Source organism: Dipodomys spectabilis, unplaced genomic scaffold (genome assembly GCF_019054845.1).
Source record: "Dipodomys spectabilis isolate Male_0828 unplaced genomic scaffold, ASM1905484v1 ptg000096l, whole genome shotgun sequence".
In the NCBI taxonomy this organism is placed as follows: domain Eukaryota; kingdom Metazoa; phylum Chordata; class Mammalia; order Rodentia; family Heteromyidae; genus Dipodomys; species Dipodomys spectabilis.
The window spans coordinates 22,245,204-22,270,884 of record NW_024870773.1 but is presented as its reverse complement, the minus strand read 5'-3'; the positions used below and the strand labels follow the sequence as shown (position 1 = coordinate 22,270,884).

The 25,681-nt window shown below is 41.2% G+C and overlaps 1 protein-coding gene across 1 annotated transcript; it reads right to left on the bottom strand.

The window, feature by feature from the left end:
• Nucleotides 1-324: 324 nt before the first annotated feature.
• Nucleotides 325-24,078, bottom strand: Gdi2 (GDP dissociation inhibitor 2). Its single transcript, XM_042686131.1, has 11 exons — nt 23,844-24,078; nt 16,992-17,099; nt 13,475-13,574; nt 10,590-10,724; nt 9,282-9,480; nt 7,709-7,840; nt 4,320-4,419; nt 2,346-2,517; nt 1,590-1,734; nt 1,344-1,398; nt 325-1,257 (listed from the first exon to the last, which is right to left on the bottom strand). The coding sequence occupies exons 1-11, from the start codon at nt 23,886-23,888 to the stop codon at nt 1,111-1,113; spliced, it is 1,338 nt and encodes a 445-aa protein (XP_042542065.1). The 5' UTR covers nt 23,889-24,078; the 3' UTR covers nt 325-1,110.
• Nucleotides 24,079-25,681: the final 1,603 nt, after the last annotated feature.

Below are 25,681 nucleotides of genomic sequence, written 5' to 3'. Positions count from 1 at the left end.
AATCTGATTAATCCCTTTCCCCATTCCCTAACAGTGAGAGTTGATGTTCATCATTGGGAAACTGCAGCATTGGCAGCCGTCACTGAAGAAAAGGCAGTACCTGCTAACTGCTGCTGAAAGCAAAACTGTCACATTCTGTCAACTAAGAAAGCCACAGGACAGGGCCTGATCTGACGTCCAGATGAGGTGCTGTGCGTTAGTGCCTGTGAAAAACCCGGTGACTCTCCTGCCTGGTGTTGACCTGGGCCCTACTAAAGGCAGTGTGTAGTAGCTGTGCTGTGGCATTCACAATCATGACACAAACAGACCAATGTATGAGTGCGGTGGTTTCCAGATTTTGGCTTTATTTTGCAGTACAGAAATCATTTGGAGCCATTTTGAGACAGACATCAATGAAGTAGAGGCTCTGTCAAATCAATACTGCATTGCAGCTTGGTCCACTGAAGAAGCCATACCTGGGAAACAAGATGCTTCTACACTTTACCTGCTTTGAGATGTGTTCCTCTCCCCTTCTCTCATCAATTTTACTAGGTTAAAACACCACATACTGGCTTCCTCCAAACGACTCCTTAAGCCTGGAGTTTGGTTAGAAACTTATGCCCATAAACCAAACTTGTGGCAATCCTATTTGGGCCCTGCCATAATACTTGACATAACACAAAATGTAATAATGCACAACACTTAAGAAATGCTGTCCCAAACTAGAAAATTTAGATTCAATGTCAAGATGGCATACAAATTGTATAGATCCAGCTCTTGAGCAGTGGAAGCACACAACTGCAAAGGCTACACTGATTAAAAGATACAAATACTGTACCAAGTTCTCTATCAATATCACAATGTATGTTTAAAACTGCTCCTTCACTACAAAAAAGCCAGTCTGGTTGGTTAAATAGAACAGAATGTGGTAAACAGCCAGTTCTGAATAGCCACTCCATGAAAACAAGTTAATACATGATATTAGAGAGATGAAGGGGAGGAGTATTTACTGGTTACAGCACTCTCAATCTTCATTTTGATTACAAACCAGGCCTTACAATATTGATTTCATACAATATGCACTATTTGCCAATTTTTAAATGTGTCCTAATTAGATAACATGTACTGCTGCTAGTCTTCCCCATAGATATCATTTTTCTTGCGCTTCATTTCCTCAAAGTCAAACTCGGATCCTGTCATCCTCTTATAGATGTCTTTTATGTCATCACACGTTGTCTCAAAGTGAGTTGTAGCATCATATGCACGGGAAATAAAGATCTGGAAACAAAAGTTTATGAGAATTTTAAGATTATATAGGCAATTTCCCTATAAAGCCTGATACATTTTTGTCAAGTCACACGCACCTGGCTGTCTGTTCCGAAATCTTTTGGTACAAGGAGGTCACTGATGCTAACAAATCTGGAAGAGAAAAAGAAACTGGCAGGTTAGTTCCCACACCCCATCTCTGCCTATATTTTCAAAGTTTAAGGTTGGTAGAGGAAAGACAGCCCACAACAATGGCTGCCAGCCTGGTTCTCGGGTTCACTACCATTGAGCCCAAACTAAGACCTCAGTTTGTATCCTGGTTGACATAAATGAATACAACTTACTTCTGTTCAATTGGTTCCAAAAGCTCCAAAGCTGGTCTAATTTCTTTCTCAGGTTCCTTTGTTTCCACAGTTGTACTAACGATCGCAATGTACTTGCCCTGGGCAGCCACATTGTGTGCAGACGAGATCATGCAAACATAGATATCTACAAACAAATAACAGCTCAGCCTTTCATGGTTTGTAACCCTGGGACATGAACATTCCAGATTTCACATAATTGATTTAATTATGAATAAAAACTACTGGGAAGAGCAGAGATCTTCAAGGCTTAATAGGAAGATGAACTGGGTCAGAGTAAGAACACATATATTTAATAACTGGAACTTCTTTTAATCTTGTTATGGTTTGGCTGTGGCTCATGTGTTAAAAGACTTGGTCTCCATCTGGTGAAGCTAATAGGAAAACTGGACTGTGGTGGCACTGGCTTCATCAATGGTCAACTGGTCAGTCTACTCTGCTCCCTCTCTGTGCTTCCCAATCACCACTGAGATGATGGTAAGTGGCTTCCTCTACCACACAGATAACATTAGGTCTCATTTCAGCTCCCCAAAATGGAATCTACTGACTGAACTAAGTCAAAATTTTCCCTTCTGGAAGCTCAACAACAAAGGCTAACAAATGAGTTGAAGATTGGGTCAAAATGATGGAAGACTCCAACTTTAAATGATACAAAAATTTCTTCAGTGTACAAAATGAGGTATCTGGGTTTGAAACCCTAAACAATGTAACAAATTTCTACCAACATCTACTACTTACCAGACTTTCGATTGACTTGGTTCTGTGGAATAATTATCTGGCAGGAGTTGGCATCATTGGTATTCTTGATGGGATGGCTGAGAACACAGATAACTCTGATAACCTGGCCCACTTTTTCTACCCGATCTTTTACATAGCTGGGGTCACAGATGAGCTGCTTACAGCGAGCAATCTAGAACAAAATATTTAAAAGATTATAAAGAAGACATAAATGGAAATACATCCTGTGTTCATGCATAAGACTATCTAGAATTCAAAACTACCTCAAAAAAGAACAGTGCTGGAGGAATCCCTATAAAGCTACATCCACGCAATGGTATGCAAGATAAAGAACCCAGCAATAAATGCTTCACATTTATGGTCAAATGACTTTTGACTAAACCAAAAACATGGGCTGGAAAGCTGGCTCTGTGGTAGAGTGCCTTGCACGCATGAGACATACAACCAGCCCACCTTCCCCCCCCCCCCCAAAAAAAAAGCTTCATGATACTGAACTTGATAATGTCTTTCTTACATCTCAGACACTGACAACAAAAGAAAAGAAAAAAATAGACCAAGTAGTCTTTGTGAAATTTTAAATTTTTGTGCATCAAGAAGTACTATTGACAGTATAAATGAGAAAGCCATGAAATGACAGGGAATATATCAAGAACTCAAAATGTTATTCAACCTCACTAAAATCTGATCTCAAATCCTCATTTCCCATGAGATTGAATCACCCGAAAAGGTTGAGGTTTCTACATTTACTAATAGCTCAGTGCACTGGGAAGGGTAAAGCAGAAGAATTCAAGTATAAGATTTACATTATAAAGAGCCCAGCCTGGGCTAGGAAGGTTGCTCGGTGGTAGAATGCTTGCCTTGCAGGTCCTGGGTTCGATTCCTCAGCACCACATAAGCCAAAAGAAAAAAAGCCAGAAGTGGCGCTGTGGCTCAAGTGGTAGAGTGCTAGCCTTGAGCTGAAGAGCTGAGGGACAGCGCCCAGGCCCAGAGTTCAGGCCCCACGACTGGACCCCCCCAAAAAAAGAATAAAGAGCCCAGCCTCAAAACACCAAAAGCGTTTTAGGTTTCCAGGCACCAACAGCAAATAAGGTATTTTGGAGTGCACGCATTACTAGCAGAACGGGCAAGGGCAATGACTAAGACAGGGCAGAAGTACTAAACAGTATGGTGACAAAAGGAAGGAATGAGTAACAATGTATTTAAAAACGTACAGCTCTCTGACCAGCAATAGCATCTTCACCTGAGTCTTTATTTTTTTTTTGGTCAGTCATGGGACTTGAACTCTGGGCTTGGGTTCAGCTTAAGGCGAGCACTCTACCACTTAAGCTTCAGCACCCCTTTTGGTTTTCTGGTGGTTTATTGGAGATAACGAGTCTCAGGGACTTTCCTACCAGGGCTGGCTTTGAACCTTGATCCTCAGATCTCAGCCTCCTGAGTAGCTAGGATTATAGGCCTGAGCCACCGGTGCCGGGCTCACCTGAGAGTTTCTAAGAAAAGGCAGAGTTCTAAGGCTTCCTGTGTCAGAACATGCACTAAAACCAGACTAGCATGGTTTACAGAGTATTCAACTTTGAGTAACACTATTCAGAACTCTGCCTATGTGGATGACCAGATCCACAGCTGAATCCTATATTAACCAACTAGCTAAGCCCAATTTCAACCAATAAATTCTGGATGGTAAAAATAAAGCCAAACAAAAATCTGAAAATTCTGGAGACAGACTCCAAAATACCCTTTAAATATGGGATACTTTTAAATTCCATAGTACTACATATTTTAGTCTTAAAAGAGCAAAGCAAACCAGAAAAGGTTAACATATTAAAAACAACCCAAGGCACATCAACTACACAACAATCATGGGGAACACCGGCCACCTAACAAAATCGTATAGTCTAGAAGCTAGCGTCAATGTCCACCTCCAAATAAGCACTTTTTTCACAAGAATGTAATTTTAAAATTGTAAAAGCTACTTACCTCTCCTTCAGATTTTACACCAACTACTTTTCCATTCTGCACAATGATTTCTTCAATGGGCTTGTTCAGCATGTAGGTGCCTCCATAAATAGCACTTAGCCTACAAAGGTTGTTAAACCTCCATTATAATACAGAATTGTTTCAGCTGCATAAGTCTCCCTTCTTAGGTCTGGAATGTATTAAGGACTATTTGTTCAATTTCTTTCTAGAAGGATGTTATAGAATCTATAGGTAAAGTATGGATTTAATAAGCTGAGTTAATTTCTCATACCATTACCACATCAAAAGGATCCAATGACCAGTATTTGAGAGATAGCTTGTAAAAAAGTCTAGTTCCGCACATAAATTGTATACTTAGAAACAAAGATTATCAAAAGGCCCAGGAGAAAAGCAAGCAGAAAATGGAGAAGAAATTAGAAGAGAAACAAGTGGCAAAGCAATTTACATGATTTACAGGGCTCTTCTGAGGAAACCACCTCTGTCTATGTAATACAGACAGGTTCAGACAGCCAGGACAGAAATGGGAAGCCTGCAGTCTGTAGATTTGAGGTAAGGTGGAATTTGGGGTAGTCTGTAGGGGAGGCTGGGCACCAGTGTCACACACTGGTGCTATTCAGGAGGCTGTGATCTGAGGGTTGCAGGTTCAAAACCAGCTTGGACAGTAAAGTCCCTTAGACTCATCTTCAATTACCAAGCTAGAAGTGGAGGTATGACTCAAGTGGTAAAGCACTAGCCTTGAGCAAAAAAGCGCAGGGACAGAACCAAGGCCCTGAGTTCAAGCCACAAGACCAGCACAGGCAGGAGATGGGGAATGGGGAGGGGCGTAGGAGAGGAGTAGCTACTTGTGTCCAGGCCCTGAGTTCAATCCCCAGGACTACACAAAAAAGCGTGTGTAGGAGGGAAACCCTGTAAAAAAAAAAAAAAAAAAAAAAAAAAAAATGGGGTGTGTGTACAAAGAATTTAATGAGTCTGTATAAACTTTTCAAATATTAAAAGTTGCTCATACAAAAGGGAGAATCCAGTTGGGCACTGGGGTCTAAAGCCTATAATCCTGAGCCCTGAGCACCAGCCTTGAATGAAAAGCTAAAAACGAGCACTCAGGCCTTGAATTCAAGACCCAGTACTGGTCATACATGTGTGCACACATGTGTGTGCACACACACACATCCCAAAAGGGAGAATCCAAGAGATCCAAAGACAAACTTCAAATGATAAAAGCTGAGCTGAGGTTACAGTTTTAAGTGGCAGTTTTGGAGAATGGTGACCCCAGAAAGACTTCACACCTTAGTGTTCAAAGATTCAAAGTAAAAAAGATTTACCCTAAGAAAGTAAAATCAAGCCTCCACAAGTTAATAATTTAAATTAATTTAAAAAAATTAATTTAAAAAAAACCAGCTTTTCAGAGAATCTCTACCTATCCTATCCATTTATCCTGTATATAATCTGTAACTACTAACACATGAAAAAGTGTAAAAATATGATCCAAAGTAAACAGAAAAAGCAATCAACAGAAACAAATACAAAGGTCCAGATGTCAAACGGCACAGGTAAAAAGACAGCTGTTGTAAATATGCCCAAGGACAAATATCCTTCTTCAGAGAAATTTGTAAAAATGTCATGTAAAAAATAGAAATTTTAGGGGCTGGGAATGTGGCTTAGTGGTAGAGTGCTTGCCTTGAGCAAATGAAGCCCATGAACAGTCCTAGGCCCTGAGTTCAAGCCCCAGGATTGGCAAAAACAAAGAAAAAAAAGGAAAAGAAATTTTAAAACTAGAAGGTGTAACATAAAAAAGTCACTGAATGGAATAAACAGGTTCTTTTCAGATTTTTCTCTTGGTTCAGGTAGGATGGGGATGGAGGTCATGTTCCATCCACACACATCACCAGCAGTAAAAGCAACCATAGCACAACAGCACGCTGCTCACTGGCCCATCCCAACTACTATAGCTCCTGGACTCCACAACAGCACCAGCTTCATTCTGTTCACAAGTATACCTACTGTACATACTGTATACATACTCTTCTATATCCTGTCCCCATACTCTTCTACATCCTATCCATCATCCTGTCTATCCGTATTTCTCTACATCCTATTCTCCAGCAGGAGCACCCCTTACATCCTGTCCTCCAATGGCAACTCACTGTCCAACAGTGGTATAACTGCACTGGACCCTGTCCTTCAGCAGTCACACAAGGTCACAGACCGGATCTCAAGGATTCCTATGTCTTGGTGTTACCTAAGGTAGCACACATGTGCATGACTCAAGGTTATATAGGTGTGATGAATTCTAGTCCTGGGGAAGTAAAGGCCCAAGCCCTCCCTCCATAAGCTAGGGTGCGAGTAGCCTGACTTACTCCATTCCCATATACTTGAGTACAGCAGGAAAACCCAGGTTAAGGAGCTGTAAACCTGAATCCAAGGTATTTGAGAGACTGAGGCAGGAGGATCATGAGTTCAAGTCTAACCAAGAGAATTTAGTGAGGTCCTGTCCCAAAACAACAATAAACAGGGCTGGGGTGAAAGTCAGTGGCAGAGATCAATTCTCAGCATCCCCTTATCAAGCAAACAAACAAAAAAGAAGTAGAAGTAGTCAGTGAAACTGAAGATACATGAACAGGCATTTTTGAACATGAGAGCCAACGAAAGAGATTAAAGAACCTCAATAACCTCAAGAGTTGCAACGAGCACTAGCACTTTGTCAAACTGAATTTTGTTTTATTGAAGCTCCGTGTTCAACTGTTTAGAAACTTTATTTAAAAAAAAACAAAAACAATGTATCTGGCAACAGTGGTACCACCGTTCTCTACCACCCAGTTCCCCTAGGTGGTAGAGATCAGGAGAATCTTGGTTCCACACCAGCCAGAGGAAAATGTTTGCAACATTTCATCTCAACATAGTAGCACAAACCTGTCATTGTATCTAAAGTGGAAAGTAGAAATTGGAGGATCACAGTCCAGGCTGGCCTGGATAAAATTCCTTATCTCAAAAATAAGAGAGCAAAAAGGGCTAGAGGTATCCTTGAAGCAGCAGAGCATCTGCCCAGGAAGCATGAAGACTTCGATTGGAACCCTACTACTGCCAAAACATTATTATTATTTTTTTTTTCCCCAGGGCTGAGGACCGAACCCAGGGCCTTGTGTGCGCCGGGCGGGCGCTCTTCCGCTGGGCTAAACCCCCAGCCCCAAGACATTATTTTTTTAATGAAATAGAATAAAAAGTCTCAGAAAAAAATAACAAAAGGAGAAAAAAGGAGAAGCGAATCTTTAAAAAAAAAAAAAAAAGATGAATGGCCTCTCACTATTCAGGAGTATATCTCAACAGTCAAATCACAGGTTATATACATCTACTCAAAATAAAGTTCAGAATCAATGTTAAACATAGGCTCTTACCTTGCAAATCCTTGAGGCAGTTCTCCAAGGCCATAGAGTGGATAAAGGTATGGGCTTTTACCATATCTTGCCAAAGACTCACTGTAAAGTTTAATCCTGTTAATGGTTTCACAACATGGCTGGTCTAAGTAGCTAGAAAAAAAGAAATAAGAAATAAGCGTTTGGTTTTCTTGTTCAATTTAAAATCTTTCTCAAGCTATTATCTTCTTATTTCACTTCCAAGGTTGCAACATCAATTTGCCATTAGAACCGCTTCATTCCTAGTATAATACAGCTATAAAATTGCTGTTAAAATTTCCACTTTGGAGATCTGGGAAATTCACTTAAAAGTTCTAAGAAAACTACAAGTCAAAAAAGGCCATCAGCTCATATCTAAAATATACTTGGAACTCAAAAAATTAAACCACCCAACAACAAATCCTCAAAGAAACAACTGCCCAATAAATAAGTGGGCGAAAGACTTAAAGAGAAGCTTCTCTGAAGAAGAAAGAAGGATGGCCAATAGACACATGAAGAAATGTTCAACATCCCTAGCCATAAAAGAAATGCAAATCAAAACAACATTGAGATATCACCTCACTCCAGTTAGAACAGCAAAAATCAAGAACTCTAACAACAACAGATGCTGGAGGGGATGTGGACAGAAAGGAACCTTACTTCATTGTTGGTGGGAATGTAAACTTGTTCAACCACTTTGGAAAGCAGTATGGAAGTTCCTCAAAAGACTTCACATAGAACTCCCCTATGACCCAGCAATCCCACTTGTGGGCATTTACCCAAATGTTTACAAAAAAGACCACACTAAAGCTACCAGCACAACTATGTTTATTGCAGCATTATTTACCATAGCTAAGATATGGAACCAACCCAGATGCCCCTCAGTAGATGAATGGATCAAGAAAATGTGGTATATATACACAATGGAATTCTATGCCTCCATCAGAAAGAATGACATTTCCCCATTTGTTAGGAAATGGAAAGGCTTGGAAAAAATTATATTAAGTGAAGTAAGCCAGGCCCAAAGAAACATAGGTCCCATGGTTTTCCTTATTTGCAATATCTAGTATAGGTATGAGTCAAGTGGAAAAGGTCAGATAATGTGATGTTAGGAAAACGAACCCTTAAATATGTATTTTAATGTTTTTGTTTCTTTCATGCATGTGTTTCTAACACATTTATAAGGTTATTTCTTTGTTGCTTTGTATGTCCCTCCCCCACAGTGTAACCCCCGCTTTCACTATATTTGATGTCAGTATAACATGTGGAGGAGATGGGGACAAACAAGTCGTTTAAGGATTCAGGTGGACCTGTTGCAACAATGAGAAGTACAAAATGTCATGTCAAAACCAGCTTTACAATGTCGGTGTGGGGGGGGGGGGGAGGTATGATTGGGTGGGGGGGAGGGGGGAGGCTGGGAAGGGAGGTGAAGGGTAAACAAAGGAGGAGGCTGCAATGCTTGGTAAGAAATGTATGCATTATCCTGCCCATGTAATTGTAACCCCTCTGTACAGTATGTTCTCAAATAAAATAAAATAAAATTAAAAAAAAAAAAAAAAGGCCATCAGTTACTTACTCATCAGTTCTGTAAAGTGCAAGAGAATGACCAGTAAAATCTATGACATCTTGGCCCAGATCAAATTTTTTATACAAATCTCGCATTGACGTCTTCTTAGGATCAACACCTTCAAAAGTTCTAGGATCTTTTTCATCAAAGTTGGCAACATAGACTAGAAATTTCCTGAAGCGACGTTTTTCAAATAGTCCCATTAAGCCTACAAAACAATTTTTCAAAAACCACACATTCACAATAGAATACTAAGCAAAGGAAAGCATGGAGGAAGTTTAAACATACATGTCATTTAACTTCAGCTCTTCTGATATAAAGTATGATTTAAGATAGGAAAATCTGAACCACATGGCTTCCAGTTTCATTTTTTTAACCACATAATTAAAACTGGACATTACAAAGACTTTAATTTGACCATACAAATACAAATCTTTATAGCCAGTATCTTTAAATTTTAAAGTTGAATTGTCTCTTACTCATACAGAGTAAATGTGATTGACAAGCACATTATCTATGAAGGCATCTCAATATCTGTCCCTGACAACTCTGATCCACACAGCCCACCACCAAAAATTCTGAATGCTTTTTCTTTTTTTTTTTTGTCGGTCATGGGGCTTGAACTCTGGGCCTGGGCGCTGTCCCTCAGCTCTTCAGCTCAAGGCGAGCGCTCTACCACTTGAGCTACAGCGCCACTTCTGGTTTTCTGGTGGTTTATTGGAGATAGGAGTCTCACGGTCTCTCCTGCCCGGGCTGGCTTTGAACCGCGATCCTCAGATCTCAGCCTCCTGAGTAGCTAGGATTACAGGCGTGAGCCTCCAGCGCCCGGCTCTGAATGCTTTTTCTTTTCCTCTTCAGCATGTTAAAATATACTCTGGCATCTATTGGATACTCTGGCATCTATTGGGAAAGACATTTAAGACATCAAGGATAAATTGCATCAAAATAATTTGGAAGTAGACTATACTACAGGTCACTGTTTAATGAAGTTCTAGATAGTCAAGTTCACTGCTTTTTACTTACACACACACACACCCTCACCAGATGAAGTGAGAGCTATAAATTACCTCTTTACACATAGTTTTCAGTTTTTTCCTACTGGTTAGTATTCCTACAAATAATAGGTAGCTGGTAAGAAGACAATGAAAAGGAAACTTTCCTAGTTTCATCTCCCTTCTCCTCCTCTGTTTAAATTGCCTGAACAACATCAGGCACACACAGATATTCAATAATACTTGGAGACTAGTTTCTGAGATTCCTTTCCACTACAAAATCTCATGATTCTGAGTGGGGGAAAAAAAAAATGAAATCACTTACTAGATGCCAGGGCTTCTGCCTCAGTGGAAGGAACCTTGTAGATTTTTCCTCCTTTATAGACAAAGCTCCCTTCGATCACTTTGAAATCCATATAGCGAGTGACCTCTGTATAAAGCAGCATCTTAACCAGCTGACCTAGAAGTCATATAATTCAAACTATAATATAAACCTTAGTATCATAGGAAATTAAAAGAAATACTATGCATGTACAGAAAAGTCATCATGCAACTCCCTCTCCCAATAAATATATGTTAGTAAAAAATATTAACTTGCCAGGTGCTGGTGGCTCACACCTTTAATCCTAGCTACTCAAGAGGCTGAGTTTTGAGGATCTCAGTTCAAAGCCAGCCTAGGCAGAAAAATCTGTGAGCTCTCATCTCCAGTTAACCACCAAAAAGCCAGAAGTAGATGTGTAGCCAAAGCAGTAGAACAAAGAAACCAGGTGAGAACATGAGGCCCTGAGTTCAAGTTCTAGTACCAGCACCAAAGAAAAAAAGAAGACAAACCAGAAATAAATGTACATTTACACATTTCTAATATTAGCAGCTGCCAAATTTTTCATTACATCGTCCAATAACTCCTACCAAAGAAACATCTATGGCTTTATTTAAATGGTAGAACCAGAATGTATACCTACTGTACACTTACAAAGTTCTTTAAATGTTGTACCTTCAATACTAAATCTTACCAACTTGCTTTGCAAAATCTATGTATTTTACTTATTTGAAGTAGGAGGTTTAGAATTAATAATATTACTGCAATTTTATTTAGGCTGCTTATTTAGGCTTCTTTTTTTTTTTTTGGCCGGTTGTGAAGCTTGAATTCTGGGCACTTTCCCTGTGCTCTTCAGCTCAAGACGAGTGCTCTACCGCTTGAGCCACAGCACCACTTCCAGTTTTCTAGTGGTTTATTGGAGATAAGAGTGTCACAGAGTTTCTGCCCAGGCTGGCTTTGAACCGTGATTGACAGATCTCAGTCTCCTGAGTAGCTAGAATTACAGGTGTGAGCTACTAGCACCCGGCTATTATATTTCAAAGAGACAATAAAATATTTGAATGTCTAAGTCAACTTATATTCATTAAACTTAAATGAACATCAGATAAAGAACAAGGCTTGCAATGAGTTCTAACTTCCTATAAGCCCAAGAATGCTCAAACACTAAACGTAGAAAAATGTGCAGAGTACAGGCTGGCCAGTTCACTACCTAGGAAAGCTGATATAAATATGTATTTATTTGCTATTGCCGGTTGTGGGGCCTGAACCCTGGGCCTGGGCGCTGTCCCTCAGCTCTTCAGCTCAAGGCAAGCGCTCTATCACTTGCCTTTTCTGCTTATGTGGTGCTGAAGGCCTCATGCGTGTGAGGCAAGCACTCTACCACTGAGCCACCTTCTCAGCCCAGCTGATATATTTCTTTTCTTTTCTTTTTTTTTGTTGGTTGTGGGGCTTGAACTCTGGACCTGGGCGCTGTCCCTGCGCTCTTCAGCTCAAGGTGAGCGCTCTACTGTTTGAGCCACAGCGCCACTTCCCCAGCTGATATATTTCTAAACCTCATTCTGTTACCTTCAAATAGGACAAAATGACAAAAAATAAAATGAATAATATTAAAGGTTGTTGGGTAAGGGTAGTATTACTAATGAAAGCAAACATTGCAATTTAAAGTCTTTTTAAGAAGGTCACAGCCATAATTAGGAAGTAAACGGTAAAGACTTATCATTAATGCATTCTTTCTCCCTCTCCGCCACACACATAAGCATTCATACCACACTAGCTGAAAAGTGCAATGTTTACTGGGACAAGATTTATGTGTGTGTGATATATACATCTGTATATATCTATACATACATACACATATGCTAAAACAGTCAATCTTATTAAATTTTAATGGTGAAATTTTGGTTATGTAAATTTATTTCCTTTAACCTATATTTCTATTTTTGTGTCTGTATGCCAATCCTGAGGCTTGGACTGAAGGCCTGAGCACTGTCCCTAAGCTTCTTTCACTGAAGGCAAGAGCTCTATCACTTGAGCCACAGCTCCAGTTCTGGCTTTTCTGGTGCTTAATTGGAGATCAGTCTTATGGACTTTCCTGCCCAGGCTAGTTTAGAACTGCAATTCTCCTCAGATACCAGCATTCTGAGTAGCAAGGAGTATAGGAATGAGCCACTAGCACCCAGCTGTTTTCTAATTTAATAATAATACTTGAGAATAAAACTTTCTATGATTCATTTCTAAAGAATTTGGTTCATTTTAAATTTCAGAGCATATTTAAACTTCCAACTCTTTGTATTAATACAAACTACAAAATATAAACAGAAAAAAGAAAGGGCAGTACATACTTACTTCATGGGAAACAGATTTAGAACCAAGAATCTAGTTTTTAAATGTCATCTTAGAAAAAGAGTATCACAGCAATTTAAATATTTTATGCTTCTAAAATAAGGGAATATTAATATGAAAGTATACAAAATATTTTAAAAGCTACAAAGTTGAAAAACATTAAAATGACAGTTTCTGAAGATCTAGTTATTGAAGACTGTTACCAAAGCATCAAGAGGGAAGTCAGTCAAAAAGAAAATCACAATTTTGGTATGTACTACACAATTGTGCCAAATGTTTATAACTGTGTCAAATGCTTACAAAGTCACATTTACAAAATGCTTTTGGTTTTGGTTTGTATAGTGCTGCATCATAATTTTGTTTCTCCAGAGCTGTTTATTAGTTAGTTCTCCCCTCATTCTTATTGACTTCAGATATTCCTAATGGATCATTTATTAACCATACTGTTGGCATTCCACAAAACCCAGTTCCTCACACCCACAATAATTCTGTCCAAGAGTTAGTTTTTACTTCCAAATCAGATTCAAAATTAAGTTAGAATTCTTTACCATTAGCCATAAGGAACTTGGGAATTAAGTCAACATTCCAGTCTCTTCCTCTCCCCATTGATGCTGGTGGTACTCCTGGTAATTTAAATCTTTTGTATAACTAAAAGTAAAACAAAGAATTTCCATAATGTAAGAAAATTTTATTTTAATTATAAAATGAATAAGTGGCTTTGCCAATAATAACTAAACATTACTATGTAAGGGAAAGTATGAAGGAGTTTTACTTTTAATCAGGTAACATTTTTATCAAGATTCCAATACATTTGTAAATTAAATATATTATGTAACTCACGAGTGCTAAAATACACAAGTTTGCTTTTGTTACTAGTAGAAAAGCAAGAATATAAAACTGTGTGTCAGTGACATACACTAGTTCTAGAGGTGTATTTATTTTTTGTAGAAATCACTTAAACTCATTCTCTCCTGAATAAAAGAAAGAAAGGCTTAGTTCTGCTTCTGTGGTATGAAAGAATTGAAAAACTAAATTTGAATTATGTCAGAGGAAAACTAAAATTAGTTAAAATTTTCAAGTTCTATTGAGAAATAACTGAAGTACAAATTGTAGCACACACCTAAGGTTTACAGTAATAAGCCTCGACATATTCATATACCCATTATTATTAAATCACCACAAAGAACTAAATATATCCATCATCTCCATAAACTTGTCTTATGTGACTTTTGCAGGTGTTGGTCGATGTGGGTGGGTATGTATTGGATAGCCAATTCATTTTTACTTTCTATGAGCTAAGTATAAGCTTAGATAAAAGAAAGTTTGTGGTTTAAAAGTATGAGAATATAAACCAGATGCTGGTGGCTTATGCCTTTAATACTAACTACTTAGAAGGCTAAGCTCTGAAGATCATAGTTCAAAACCAACCGGGGCAGGAAAAGTCTGTGAGAATCTTATCTCCAAGTAACTACCAGAAAACTGGAAATGGAGCTGTGGCTAAAAGTGGTAGAGCACTAGCCTTGAGCAAAAAAGCTTAGGGATAGCACTCAGGCCCTGAGTTTAAACCCCATGACAGAAAGAGAAAGAAAGAAAGAGAGGGGGGGAGGGGAGGAGGGGGGAGGGAGGGAGGGAGGGAAAGAGAAAGAGAGAAAGATAGAAAGGAAGGAAGGAAAAGAAAAGGAAGGAAGGAAAAGAAAGAGGGAGGGAGAGAAGGAAAGAAGGAAAGACGGAAAGAGAAAGAAAAAGAAAGAAAGAATGAAAGGAAGGAAGGGAGAGAGGGAGGGAGGAAGAGAGGGAGGGAGAGAGAAAGAGAAAAAGAGAGAAAGAAAGAAAGAAAGGAAGAAAGAAAGATAGAAAGTAAGGAAGGAAAAGAAAGCAAGGAAAAGAAAAGAAAGGGAGGGAGAAGGAAAGAAGGAAAGACGGAAAGAAAGAAAAGAAAAGAAAGAAAGAAAGAAGAGAGTGGGGGGGAGGGAGGGAGGGAGAGAAGGAGGGAAAGAGGAAGGAAGGAAAAAAGTTTGAGAATATGAATTCAACCTTTTAATTCCTACTCGGAACAGGAAATGTCCGGTGAAGGCTGTGTATGGCACAGGAAATATTTGGCATATGACAAAATAAACACATATGCTTTTTTTGTACTTCTTTTCAACTTCCCAGAGCTGTCTTCTGTACTGGTAATTTTTTATGGGCTGCAAATAATCTTATAAATATCTAAATGGGGCTAGGGACCAGTGGCTCACACCTGTAAACAAGCTACTTAGGAGACTGACACCTGAGGATTGCAGTTCTAAGCCAGTCCAGCTAGGAAAGAAAGTCCATGAGATTCCTATCTTCAGTTTAGCACCAAAAATCCACAAGTAAAACTGTGGCTCAAGTGGTAGAGCACTAGCCTTGAGCAGAAAAGCTCAGGGACAGTGCTCAGTGCCTGAATTCGAGGTCCAGGATAGGCACCAAAAACAAAACAAAAACAATCCAAATGTCTTTTGGCAGAAATAACAGGAAAAAGGTTCCCCATCCCTAAGTAACACTAGCAACAACTGAATAAAAATTAATGAGGAGGAAAGGGAATGGTAAAGGAGAGAAGAAAGCTTGTTTGTCTTAAGAGCAACAGTAAGTATACTAGTGTGGAAGGAACAATGCCAGCATGTCCCTGCACAGATGACCTACAAGAAGAGATCTGAACGATGTCATCACCCCAACCAAAGCTGTAAACATCATTCACAGTAGGGGTAACCTGACATTATGTGCCTTTAATGCAATGTAGAAGGAAATAACCAACAACCTATAAAATATCCTAGCCTTCTCCAAAGGAAAAGAAAGGGGGGAAGTGAGGTAGTCTTTTGTAGACTAAGAGAATTAAGAGAAACAACAGGAATGCAAAACTTAAACAGTCAGAGATCAATGGAAAACCTGAGTCTAGACATTGTCATTTTTCATAAACATGTAATGATATTATGATTATGCAGGAGGATAATGTTCTATTTAACAGCTGTATGTTATCATGTCTACATTACTTTCAATGGTTCAAACCCAACAGAGCAAAGCTGAGTGTGGTGATACATGCTTGTAATTCCAGCACTCAGAAAGCAGAGGCCAAAGGATCATGAGTGTTCAGGCTAGCCTGGGCTCTATTTTATCTCAAACAAAGAAACACACACAAGAATAACCCCGAACCATTAACAACAATAATAAAAAGACATGGAACAAATGTATCAAAACATTAATTGCTCAATTCAAATGGAAGGATTTTGATACAAATAGTCTTTCAACTTGTCTGTATTCTCTCTTATTCTTTTTTCTTTTTTTGGCCAGTGCTTGATCTCAGGGCCTGGGCACTGTCACTGAGATTCTTCTGCTCAAGGCTAGTACTCTACCACTTGAGTCACAGCACCAGTTCTGGCTTTTTCTGTTTATGTGGTATTGAGGAATCGAACCCAGGGCTTCATATATGCTAGGCAAACACTTGAAGCCACATTCCCAGCCCTGTATTCTTAAATACAGAAAAAAATCTTTATGACATGTAAGTATGAAGTTCAATAAGTCACTGAATATGTAAAAAACATGGAATACATGTACAAATTTCTTTGTCTCTCTCTCACACACACACAGAGAACATAGTACAGCTCATATCCATACGTGTATCTACATGGTCTACAAGACCCACACAGAGAAATAAACAATTTAGTAGACAGAAAATAGTTCATGTGCCCATCCCCTAAAAACTGGGAATCACGACACATGTTTCACAAGCCACTCTGAAATGTTAACCCCACAAACACATTTCTGTAATCAGAAAAGTGGGGATAAATGTAAGACAATCAGTAAGACTCTGGAGAGAAGACTGGTACCATGCCAGGCACACACCAGGTTCCCTACCATTCCTCCCACTCCCACTATGGTATTAAATGCTACATGGCAACGAAGTCACAATTTAAAGTTCTATAAGTCCCAAAGTAGAAGCTCCTAAAGAACCATGGTGCTACAGACTTTCTAGTTAATAAAACAAAAACAACCCAAGTGGTAAAATCCTTCAACTACAAAGGTATATGAATTCCTATAAATACGTACATCTTCCAGTGGCGTGATAGACGCACTTTCACCTCCATAATATGGGTTCTGATCCATGTGGAGAACCTTCTTTCCATTCACTGACATTATACCTGACAGGATACATTCCTGCAGAGAAAACAGACATCTCTTTAAAAGAACAAAAGCCACAGCATGTTAAAAACTGACTTTTTTTTTGCCAGTCCTGGGGCTGGAACTCAGGGCCTAGGCACTGTCCCTGAACTTCTTTTGCTCAAGGCTAGAGCTCTCTCACTTGAGCCACAGCGCCCCTTCCAGCTTTTTCTGTGATGTGGTACTGAGGAGTCGAACCCAGGGCTTCATGCATGCTAGGCAAACAGTTTACCACTACCACTACTACTACTACCACCATCCTACCACTCTACCACATTCCCAGCCCCCAAAACTGATTTTTTTTAATAGGAAGAAACTGTCGCCAGGTGTCAGTGGCTTTACGTATATAACCCTAGTGAATCAGGAGACTGAGATCTGAGGACTGTGGTTCAAACACTCTTTATTTCCAATTAATCAGCCAAACCTGGAAGTGGGAGCTGTGGCTCAAGTGCTAAAGTGCTAGCCTTGAGCAAAACAGCTCAGGGACAGCACCCAGGCCCCAAGTTCAAGCTCTGTTACTGACATGAAAGAAGAGAGAGGGAGAAGGAGAGAAAGTAAGAAAGACTGAATTACCCAAAGTAAACCAGTGCTTTCCAAATAACAGAAATAATACTATAAAAGAATGCAGGGGCTGGGTTCTAGTAGCTTACCCTTATGGTAGTAAAAAAATAAAAAGAAATAAACAAGGTTCTGACAAAACAAAGAGGAAGAACCAGCTAATAAAAATAGGTATCAGGACCCAACTTTTGGAGGCAAGATCATAGCAAAGTGAGTATTGCAGAGCCTCTACATCTAATTCTTCACACTCCACTACAAATAAGCACGACATACTAGTTTGTGGCCCTATAGTAAGTGCTAAAGGTTAAAATCTAAAATAAAGGGCCTAGAAATTTAAATTCGGGAGTCTAACAGCTGACAGCTGCTAACTTCAACAGCACTGCTTGGAACAAATATGACCAAAGCTAAGTGAAACTAGTAGGAATTCTACAGGGTCAGACTATATATTCATCTATAGAAGACTGTTTCTATATTACTAAAATAAAACATAGTACCTTAAGTGTAATGCTTGAAACTCTATTTTAAACATGGGATGAAGTTACTGATTCACTGATAAAAATGAGTCAGAGCTGGATATATTAATGATCCTCAATTTGAGTATCTCCTAAAATTAAAACTTATTACTACCTACCTTTTAAATATGGAATAACAAGCAAGTAACTAGAAAAACTGGGAGAGAATGAGGGAAAGGGAGACACGGTTTGAAAGGATTGTACTCATTACCTGACTCATGTAACTGTAACCCCTCTGTATATCAACTTTATAATAGCAATAAAAAGAAAGAAAACCTGGCCCAGGGCTGGGGAGGTAGTTCAATCATAGAGTGATGGAAGTGGCACTGTAGCTCAAGTGGTAGAGCGCTCGCCTTGAGTTGAAGAGCTGAGGGACAACGCCCAGGCCCAGAGTTCAAGCCCCACGACCGACAAAAAAAAAAAAAAAACTATATAGAGCACACAATCATAGAGTGAGCACTTGCCTAGCATGCATGAGATGCTGGTTTTGAATCCCAGCATGACAAAAAAACAACGAATCACCAACAAAGAAAGAAAACACTTTCCATCAATTGTGTATGTCAAGAACAATAATAGGCTGGGTGCCAGTGGTTCAGACCTGTAATACTAGCTAGTCAGGAGGCTGAGATCTGAGATCAATGTGCAAAGCCAACCCAGGCATGAAAGTCCCTGAGACTCTTATCGCCAATAAACCACTCAGAAAACCAGAAGTTTGGCACAGTGGCTCAAGTTGTAGAGCACTAGCCTTGAGCTGAAGAGCTGAGGGACAGCTCCCAGGCCCACAGACCCATGACCCCCCTACCCCAACACACAAAAAAGAGAACAATAATGGAAATGTGTATGACTATCCTCAACATATAAGGCTTAAACCCAACATATAATTTTAAACTCACCCACAAATGACCTACACAAAACAAGAACACACACAAACATCAAAATAAGATATACAACTATGTTCAAAATACAAATTCTTTATGAGTTGCTAGCCTCCTAGCAAAGGGGGGAAGAGAAGATCAAAAAGTGGACTGAGGGATTAAAAAGCAGACAGGTCTGAGATGAAAGGAGAATCAAAGTACCCTCAAAGCTAACTAAGTCTTTTTTTTTCTCCTTCCTTCCTTCCTTTCTTTCGTCGGTCCTGAGGCCTGAACTCTGGGACTGGGCACTGTCCCTCAGCTCTTCAGCTCAAGGCTAGCACTCTACCACTTGAGCCACAGCATCACTGCTGGCTTTTTCTGCTTATGTGGTGCTGAGGAATCAAACTCAGAGCCTCATGCATGCGAGGCAAGTGCCACTCCCTCACTGAGCCACAATCCCAGCCCTAGCTTACCTAAATCTTAATGAGAGTACATTTATTATAGCACAACACAATATTAACATTCATGAAGTGAGATATTAGTTATCAAGTAAATTCACTGTGTTGGTGAAGTTATTAAAATCATTAGAAAGGTTTTTTTCCAAGAACTGTAGACCTTCAAAGGGATAATTCTCAATTCTTTAGGAAACTAAATTACACCAAATACTCCATTTTTCCTAGCCAGAGCAAAGATTTTAGTTTTTACCAAATTATTTCAGGTCTCCTTCATAAAAGTTATGGCGCATATTTATGGATTTAATATGAGCTTAATTAAAACTTAATGGATAGAAAACAAGGGCAAAAAGGCAAACTCCAACACACTTGTTTGAAAGACTATCTTAAAGGAAGAAGATGGGTGTAGTATGGCATCAAAAAACAGGAGGATCCATGTTCAGGCATGTGGAAGTAGGAGGTGCAAGATTCTATCTCCAAAAATACGTAGCACAAGGACGAGAGGCCTGGCTCATCAGTAGAAAGCCTGCCTAGACAGCATGAGGCCCTAAGTTAAACCCCTTACCAACAACAAATAAGTAAGTAACAAGCTCTTAACATGCAAAGTACTTAATACACGGGGCATTATATATTTTGGTACCTATAACTGACACCATCTGCCTTCATTAGGTCTTTAAACCTTACACAGTAAATATTTAAATTAAGGAAATTAAACAATTTAACTCTGAGTCAGCTGTACTTTGGGGGTTTTTAACTTCGACGATCCTTTAGTCATGTAAGCCCTAGTACCACTAAAAATGAGGATCTAAGATTTCTCTTTACTGCTAGGTGCAGGTGGCTCATGTCTGCTATTCAGAAGACTGAGATCCAAGCATTGAGGTTTGAAGCCAGCCAGGGCAGAAAAGTCCTTGTGAGATGCTTATCTCCAACTAACCACTCAAAAACTGGAAGTGGAGCTGTGTCTCAAAGTTGCAGAGCCCTAAGCCTTGCACCAAAGGAATTCAAAGACAGCAAACAGGCCCTGAGCTCATACCACACAACTGATTCAAAAAAACCTTTTTTTCCTCTTTATCAAAATCATCCTTTCACCACTGCTTTTATCAATGGTGTTCATAATGCTATTGCCATGAATTGATACAATTCTTAAAGAATGTGCCCCAAAATAGTCTAGGAAGACTCATGGAGATTGAAGCTTTTACACTAATAAAACATAATGTGTCTAATTTCAAGTTCAGTATGTACTCATCGCCCATCAGTAAGCTCACAACCCAAATGAGTTTAAATAAAAATGTCTTGGTTGGGGGCTGGGAAGGTGGCTCAGTGGTAGAGCGCTTGCCTTGCATGCATGAGGCCCTAGGTTCGATTCCCCAGCACTACATAAGCAAAAAGAAAAAAAGCCGGAAGTGGCGCTGTGGCTCAAGTGGTAGAGCGCTAGCCTTGAGCTGAAGAGCTGAGGGACAGCGCCCAGGCCCAGAGTTCAGGCCCCACGACCAACCAAAAAAAAAAAAGTCTTGGTTGTTATAAGGACTGTTTCACTGTTTCATCTTTGGTACAAAGTGAAGCTTCTAAACAAGGAAAGTGAAACTTCCATGATGGATTTGTACGCACTTATCGTGTTCAACAGACCTTAATCATGAGCAAATCTGAAATACTAGCAATACCCAGAGAAAAACAGTAGTAGAACAGCTCCTACAAAAAGAAATTCAGCCAAATGGTCCACATTGAAAATGACTGAATGGCTTTTGGGTTTTTGTTTCTACTATCTTTAAGTAGTTATACAAAGAGATTAAGTCAGTTTATCAATACAATGCATCTTGATCAATATCACCCCTTTCATGTTTTCCCCATCCCTCCTAACCCCAAGGGATGGCTTTTTGAATAAGTAATAGGCGTGTATTTGGTACTACTTCCTAGATCATCATCACATGCCTGTTTCTGGACTGGTTAAATATATCCAATAATAATCACTAATCTTTTTTTTTTTTTTTTTTGTTAATTGTAGGGCTTGAACTCAGGCTCTGGGCACTGTCCCTGATGTCTTTCTGCTCAAGGCTAGTGCTTTACCACTTTGAGCCACATGCAGCTTCTGACTTTCGAGCAGTTAATTGGAGATAAAGAGCCTCATAAGGACTTTTCTGCACGTGGCTGGGTTTGAACCTTGATCCTCAGATCTCAGCCTCCTGAGTAGCTAGGATTACAGGTGTGAGCCATCAGCACCCAGCTTAGAACAGTTCTTTAGAAAACTAAAAAACTCAGCCAAATAATTCACAACACCCAAGTAATAGGTAGGTCCAGATGCCCACTGACAGATGAATAAAGAAAATATGGTGTATACATACACACAAGGGAGTATATTATTCAACGATTACAAATCAAATTATGTCATCTACAGGAAAATAGATGGAACTGGAGATCATGTGAAGTCAAGTGAGATTCAGAAGGACAAATATTATATGTACTATCTAGTATACTGAATCTAGATTCATAAATAGCAAACAGACACAAATCCCAATGGATGTCTATTTGCAGACCAGGCAGTGATAGTGGCAGGAAGCAGACAAGTGATGGGAGGTGCGATCCAAGTACATGGAATATACAGCAGAAGTGCCATAATGAAACATACTGTTTTGTACAATTTTTAAAAAGTCAACATGGCTTTATCTTAGGGAAGAGAATGATATGGCAGGGTTTTTTTGTTTTTGTTTTTAAATGAACCTTTCCTTTCACTATGTGTATTTGTTATTGAATCTGAGACAGATCTAAGTGTGACTTTTAATTTTTCTTCTTTTCTATTTTTCCAGATTTACTACAGAAACACAATAGCCAAATAAAAACTCAGATTTTTCTCTTGTCGAGATGGCTACATAATTATTTATGAATGTCATCTAAATTGTATATCATTTGATCCTGAGATTACACTGCAGTTCAGTAAATGTGAAGTGGTGGTTTAAATTAAATGATTATGTGAAGTCAAATCATATGGAATTCACAAGACTTACAACAGTGCTCCTAAGATTATGTGGGAACTCAGTTCAAATTTCAAACGTTCCCCAAACTGACAGCCAAAAAGGCTGGTTTTCCAAGATGAAATTGTTGTTACATTTTAATAACAAAAGTACAATTTCCAAAAATCTGCATTATTTGCAGAATATTATCTTTAAGCAGACAGATACCCAGGAAAATAATTATACTGTGGTATTGGATACCCCTTACACTTCTATTAGGAATGCATTCTTCGTGTTTTTGATTTATCTTCTAAGTCTTGGTAAGGAGTGTAGTAGGTACAACAGAGAATTTGGCTTCTGGCAAGCTCTATCATTAATCCATTTCTTAGGGAAAAGCATGCAGGTGGGACAGTGAAAGCAACAAAACAAATCCCACAAAGGGAACATTATAGTAAGGGTCCGGTGGATGAGAAAGCATTGGATAAACACGTCTGGAGGAAACAAACAACTCACTTCTTCCAATTCACCAGATGCTCAGTAAGTGAATGAAAGGATGGCTTAAAAGAAGCTATACGGCTTCTTCTTTGGAAATTGGGGAGTAAACAAAAAAAAAAATTAAAAGTTAGTGTCTTCACTTTCTCCAAAAACTTTTAAAACTCTTGCAATTACAAATCAGCGGCTATCCAAGGACTCGTCACGAAATCTTCCGCTGGACTCCGCCGGCCAAAGCCTGACCAGTAGAGGCGGCTGCAAGCTAGATAGGAAACGCGCCGGCCGGTGGCCACCACCTCCCCCTCCGTCTGCTTCCAGTCGGAAGAGGTCACCCACCCAAAAGGGAAGTGCGGGGACATCTGCACCGCGGGCAGGCTTTAGTTATGGTGTTTCCTCTTTGCTAGCCGCTCCTCACCAGCCGTCCTCAGTCCCACCCGGCTGACTGCCTTCACACACGGATGCACACCAGAGTTCCAGTTCCTGCTCTTCCCCCCGCCCGCCCCGCGCTCCGCCGCACATTGGGCAAAGCCCACGCGGGGGGCGCCCCACAAATCTCACCCATACCCACGATGACACCTCCGCGCCCCGCTTTCCAAAACCCAAGGCGGACGAGGAAAGAAGCCCGGGAGCAGAGGCGCCCCGAGGTCGCTGGTGGGCGACGCGGGGCCCCGCCGCGGCCCGCGGGGTGCGCCCACCTTCCCGACGCGGGCGGCCCCGGGCCGCGGCCTGGCCGGGGGGCCCCGCAGGGACCGCCCCGCCGCCGCCACCCTGGGCCCATCTTCCCTTCCGGGCCGCCCTTTCACCCCGGGACCGATCCCCGCCCCCCACCCTCGGACGATCCCGCTCCCAGGCCGACTCCCCCCCTCTCCGCGCCACCCCCCCACCCCGGTTCGGGCCGCCCTCCACCCCCTCGCCGCTCGCCGCTCACCGTCAGGCCGGTGCCCAGCACGATCACGTCGTATTCCTCATTCATGGCGGGGAAGGGCGAGGCTCCGAGAAACGAGGAGACGCAGGGGCACTGCAGCCGCCCTCAAGAAGCGGGAAAGGACTCAGGCCGTCCTCGGGCCTGAAGAAAGAGGGAAGGCCGAAGGAGAGGTAAGATGGAGCTGAGAAAGAGGCAAGGCCGGCCGCCACCTCAGACGGGAAGAGCTAGGAGGGAGGGCGCGGGGCGGGGCGGGGCGGGGGTGGGGCGAGAGGGGAGGGCGCGGCGGCGGCGGCGCAGCCTCCTCGGCCAGGGCGGGGCCTGCGGAGAGGTCGCGAGAGCCGTCAGTCACGCGCTTCCCGCTCTCTGATTGGATAGTACCAGTCACTAACCCAGGCCTTTTCCGCCACTCGAGAGAGGAGGGCGGGATGTCGCCATTTCAGCTTCCGGTTCCCCGCCCGTCTTCTGCCACCGTGGTCCGGGCCGCCGTGGCATGCGGGGCTTGGACCGAGTTGAGCTTGAGCGTGGCGGGACGGAGGCCGCCGCTTGGCCGCCGCGGTTGTTACTCCAGCCATTGGGCAGGTGGGACTGGCTGGATCCGAGGCTCCAGAGCCCGACCGCTGCCCTTGGACTCTGGTGCCCGCGGGGCCACGTGGGTGAGGAACTTGGGGCCCGGGCCGCCCCTCGGCGGACGTCAGCCTGGTCGCCACGGGCCCGGAGCCTGCTCCCGCCCGCAGGGTTGGGCTCAGTGGTGCGGCGAAGAGCTCAGACACATAGTCCCTGCTTTATTTTGAGTTCTGAGTCATACTCGTTTGGCTCTGGCCCCCAAACGTGCCTGCGAGAGGTAAAGTTTGTCCCCAAGTGGCCACCATCCATAGTGGATCCTCTTCCTACCTGGAAGTGCAAGCAGGTTATTACCTGCCCTGAGAGTGTACCCTGGTAGCCTAGCAACCGAGCCTAGGCCCGCCCCCTGCCCAAGGCCGCCAAAGTGTGCCCATATACGGCAAATGCTGAATTGCACTGTTCAGATAGTTTTGAACATTTCCTGATTTTCTGGTTTTAGATGTAGTTTATCACACTTGAGTTGAGATGCATTTATGAGCTCTCTTTGGTCCGAAGTGCTCTTGGTTCCAAGACTATACTGTTTAAAATTACGCTAAATGCGTTTCAGCTTTTGTTGTTGCTTAACAGATTAGCATAGTCTGCAGGACCTAGAATTAAACATGCTGTGGTCCCCAAGCTCATCAAACCAACACGTGAGGTACCCACCTTTTTGCAGCAGCTGGTGGGCCTAGGTAAGTTTTACTTTTGGACCCACGCTCCACTCATTTTATTTTTTGAACTCTCCTTTGTCTGAGTAAATTAACTGAATTGAATTCAGTTCACAGACTTCAATGGTACAAAATAGGTTAAATAGACTTTGAACGCTGTTCAGTTTCCAATTGGAATGGACAGTTACTGGATTAGATTCAATTAAAAGTCTTGCGTAGGCATTTTTTGTTTTGTTTTGTGGAAAAATGTGTGTGTCTTGGTACTCTAACTCAGCTTTTATGCTCTCTGCTACAACTCTGCACTTGAGCCACGCCTCCACTTCTGGCTCTTTACTGGCTAATTGGAGAAAAGAATCTCTTAGATTTGTCTGTTCTGGCTGGCTTCTAACCTGGATCCTTGATCCTCAGAGCTCAGAGTAGCAAGGATTAGAGATATGAGCCACCAACACCTTGCTTGTTTCCAGTAATAGGATTTTTTTTTTTCTTATTTTATGCCAGTCCTGGGCGCTGGGAGCTTCTTTTTCCCAAGGCTAACACTACCACTTGAACCACAGCTCCATTTCCAGTTGTTGT

Bases quoted from the DNA above. Each gene is read 5' to 3' on its own strand.
- Gdi2 (XM_042686131.1), bottom strand. From the start codon at position 23,888: ATGAATGAGGAATACGACGTGATCGTGCTGGGCACCGGCCTGACG. The intron at 10,725-13,474 runs GTAAAGAATTCT...TATGACTTCTAG, and splicing joins CAAGTTCCTTATGGCTAATG to GTCAGCTGGTTAAGATGCTG. The intron at 1,258-1,343 runs GTGCGTGTGACT...TTTTGTTTCCAG, and splicing joins ATTTCGGAACAGACAGCCAG to ATCTTTATTTCCCGTGCATA.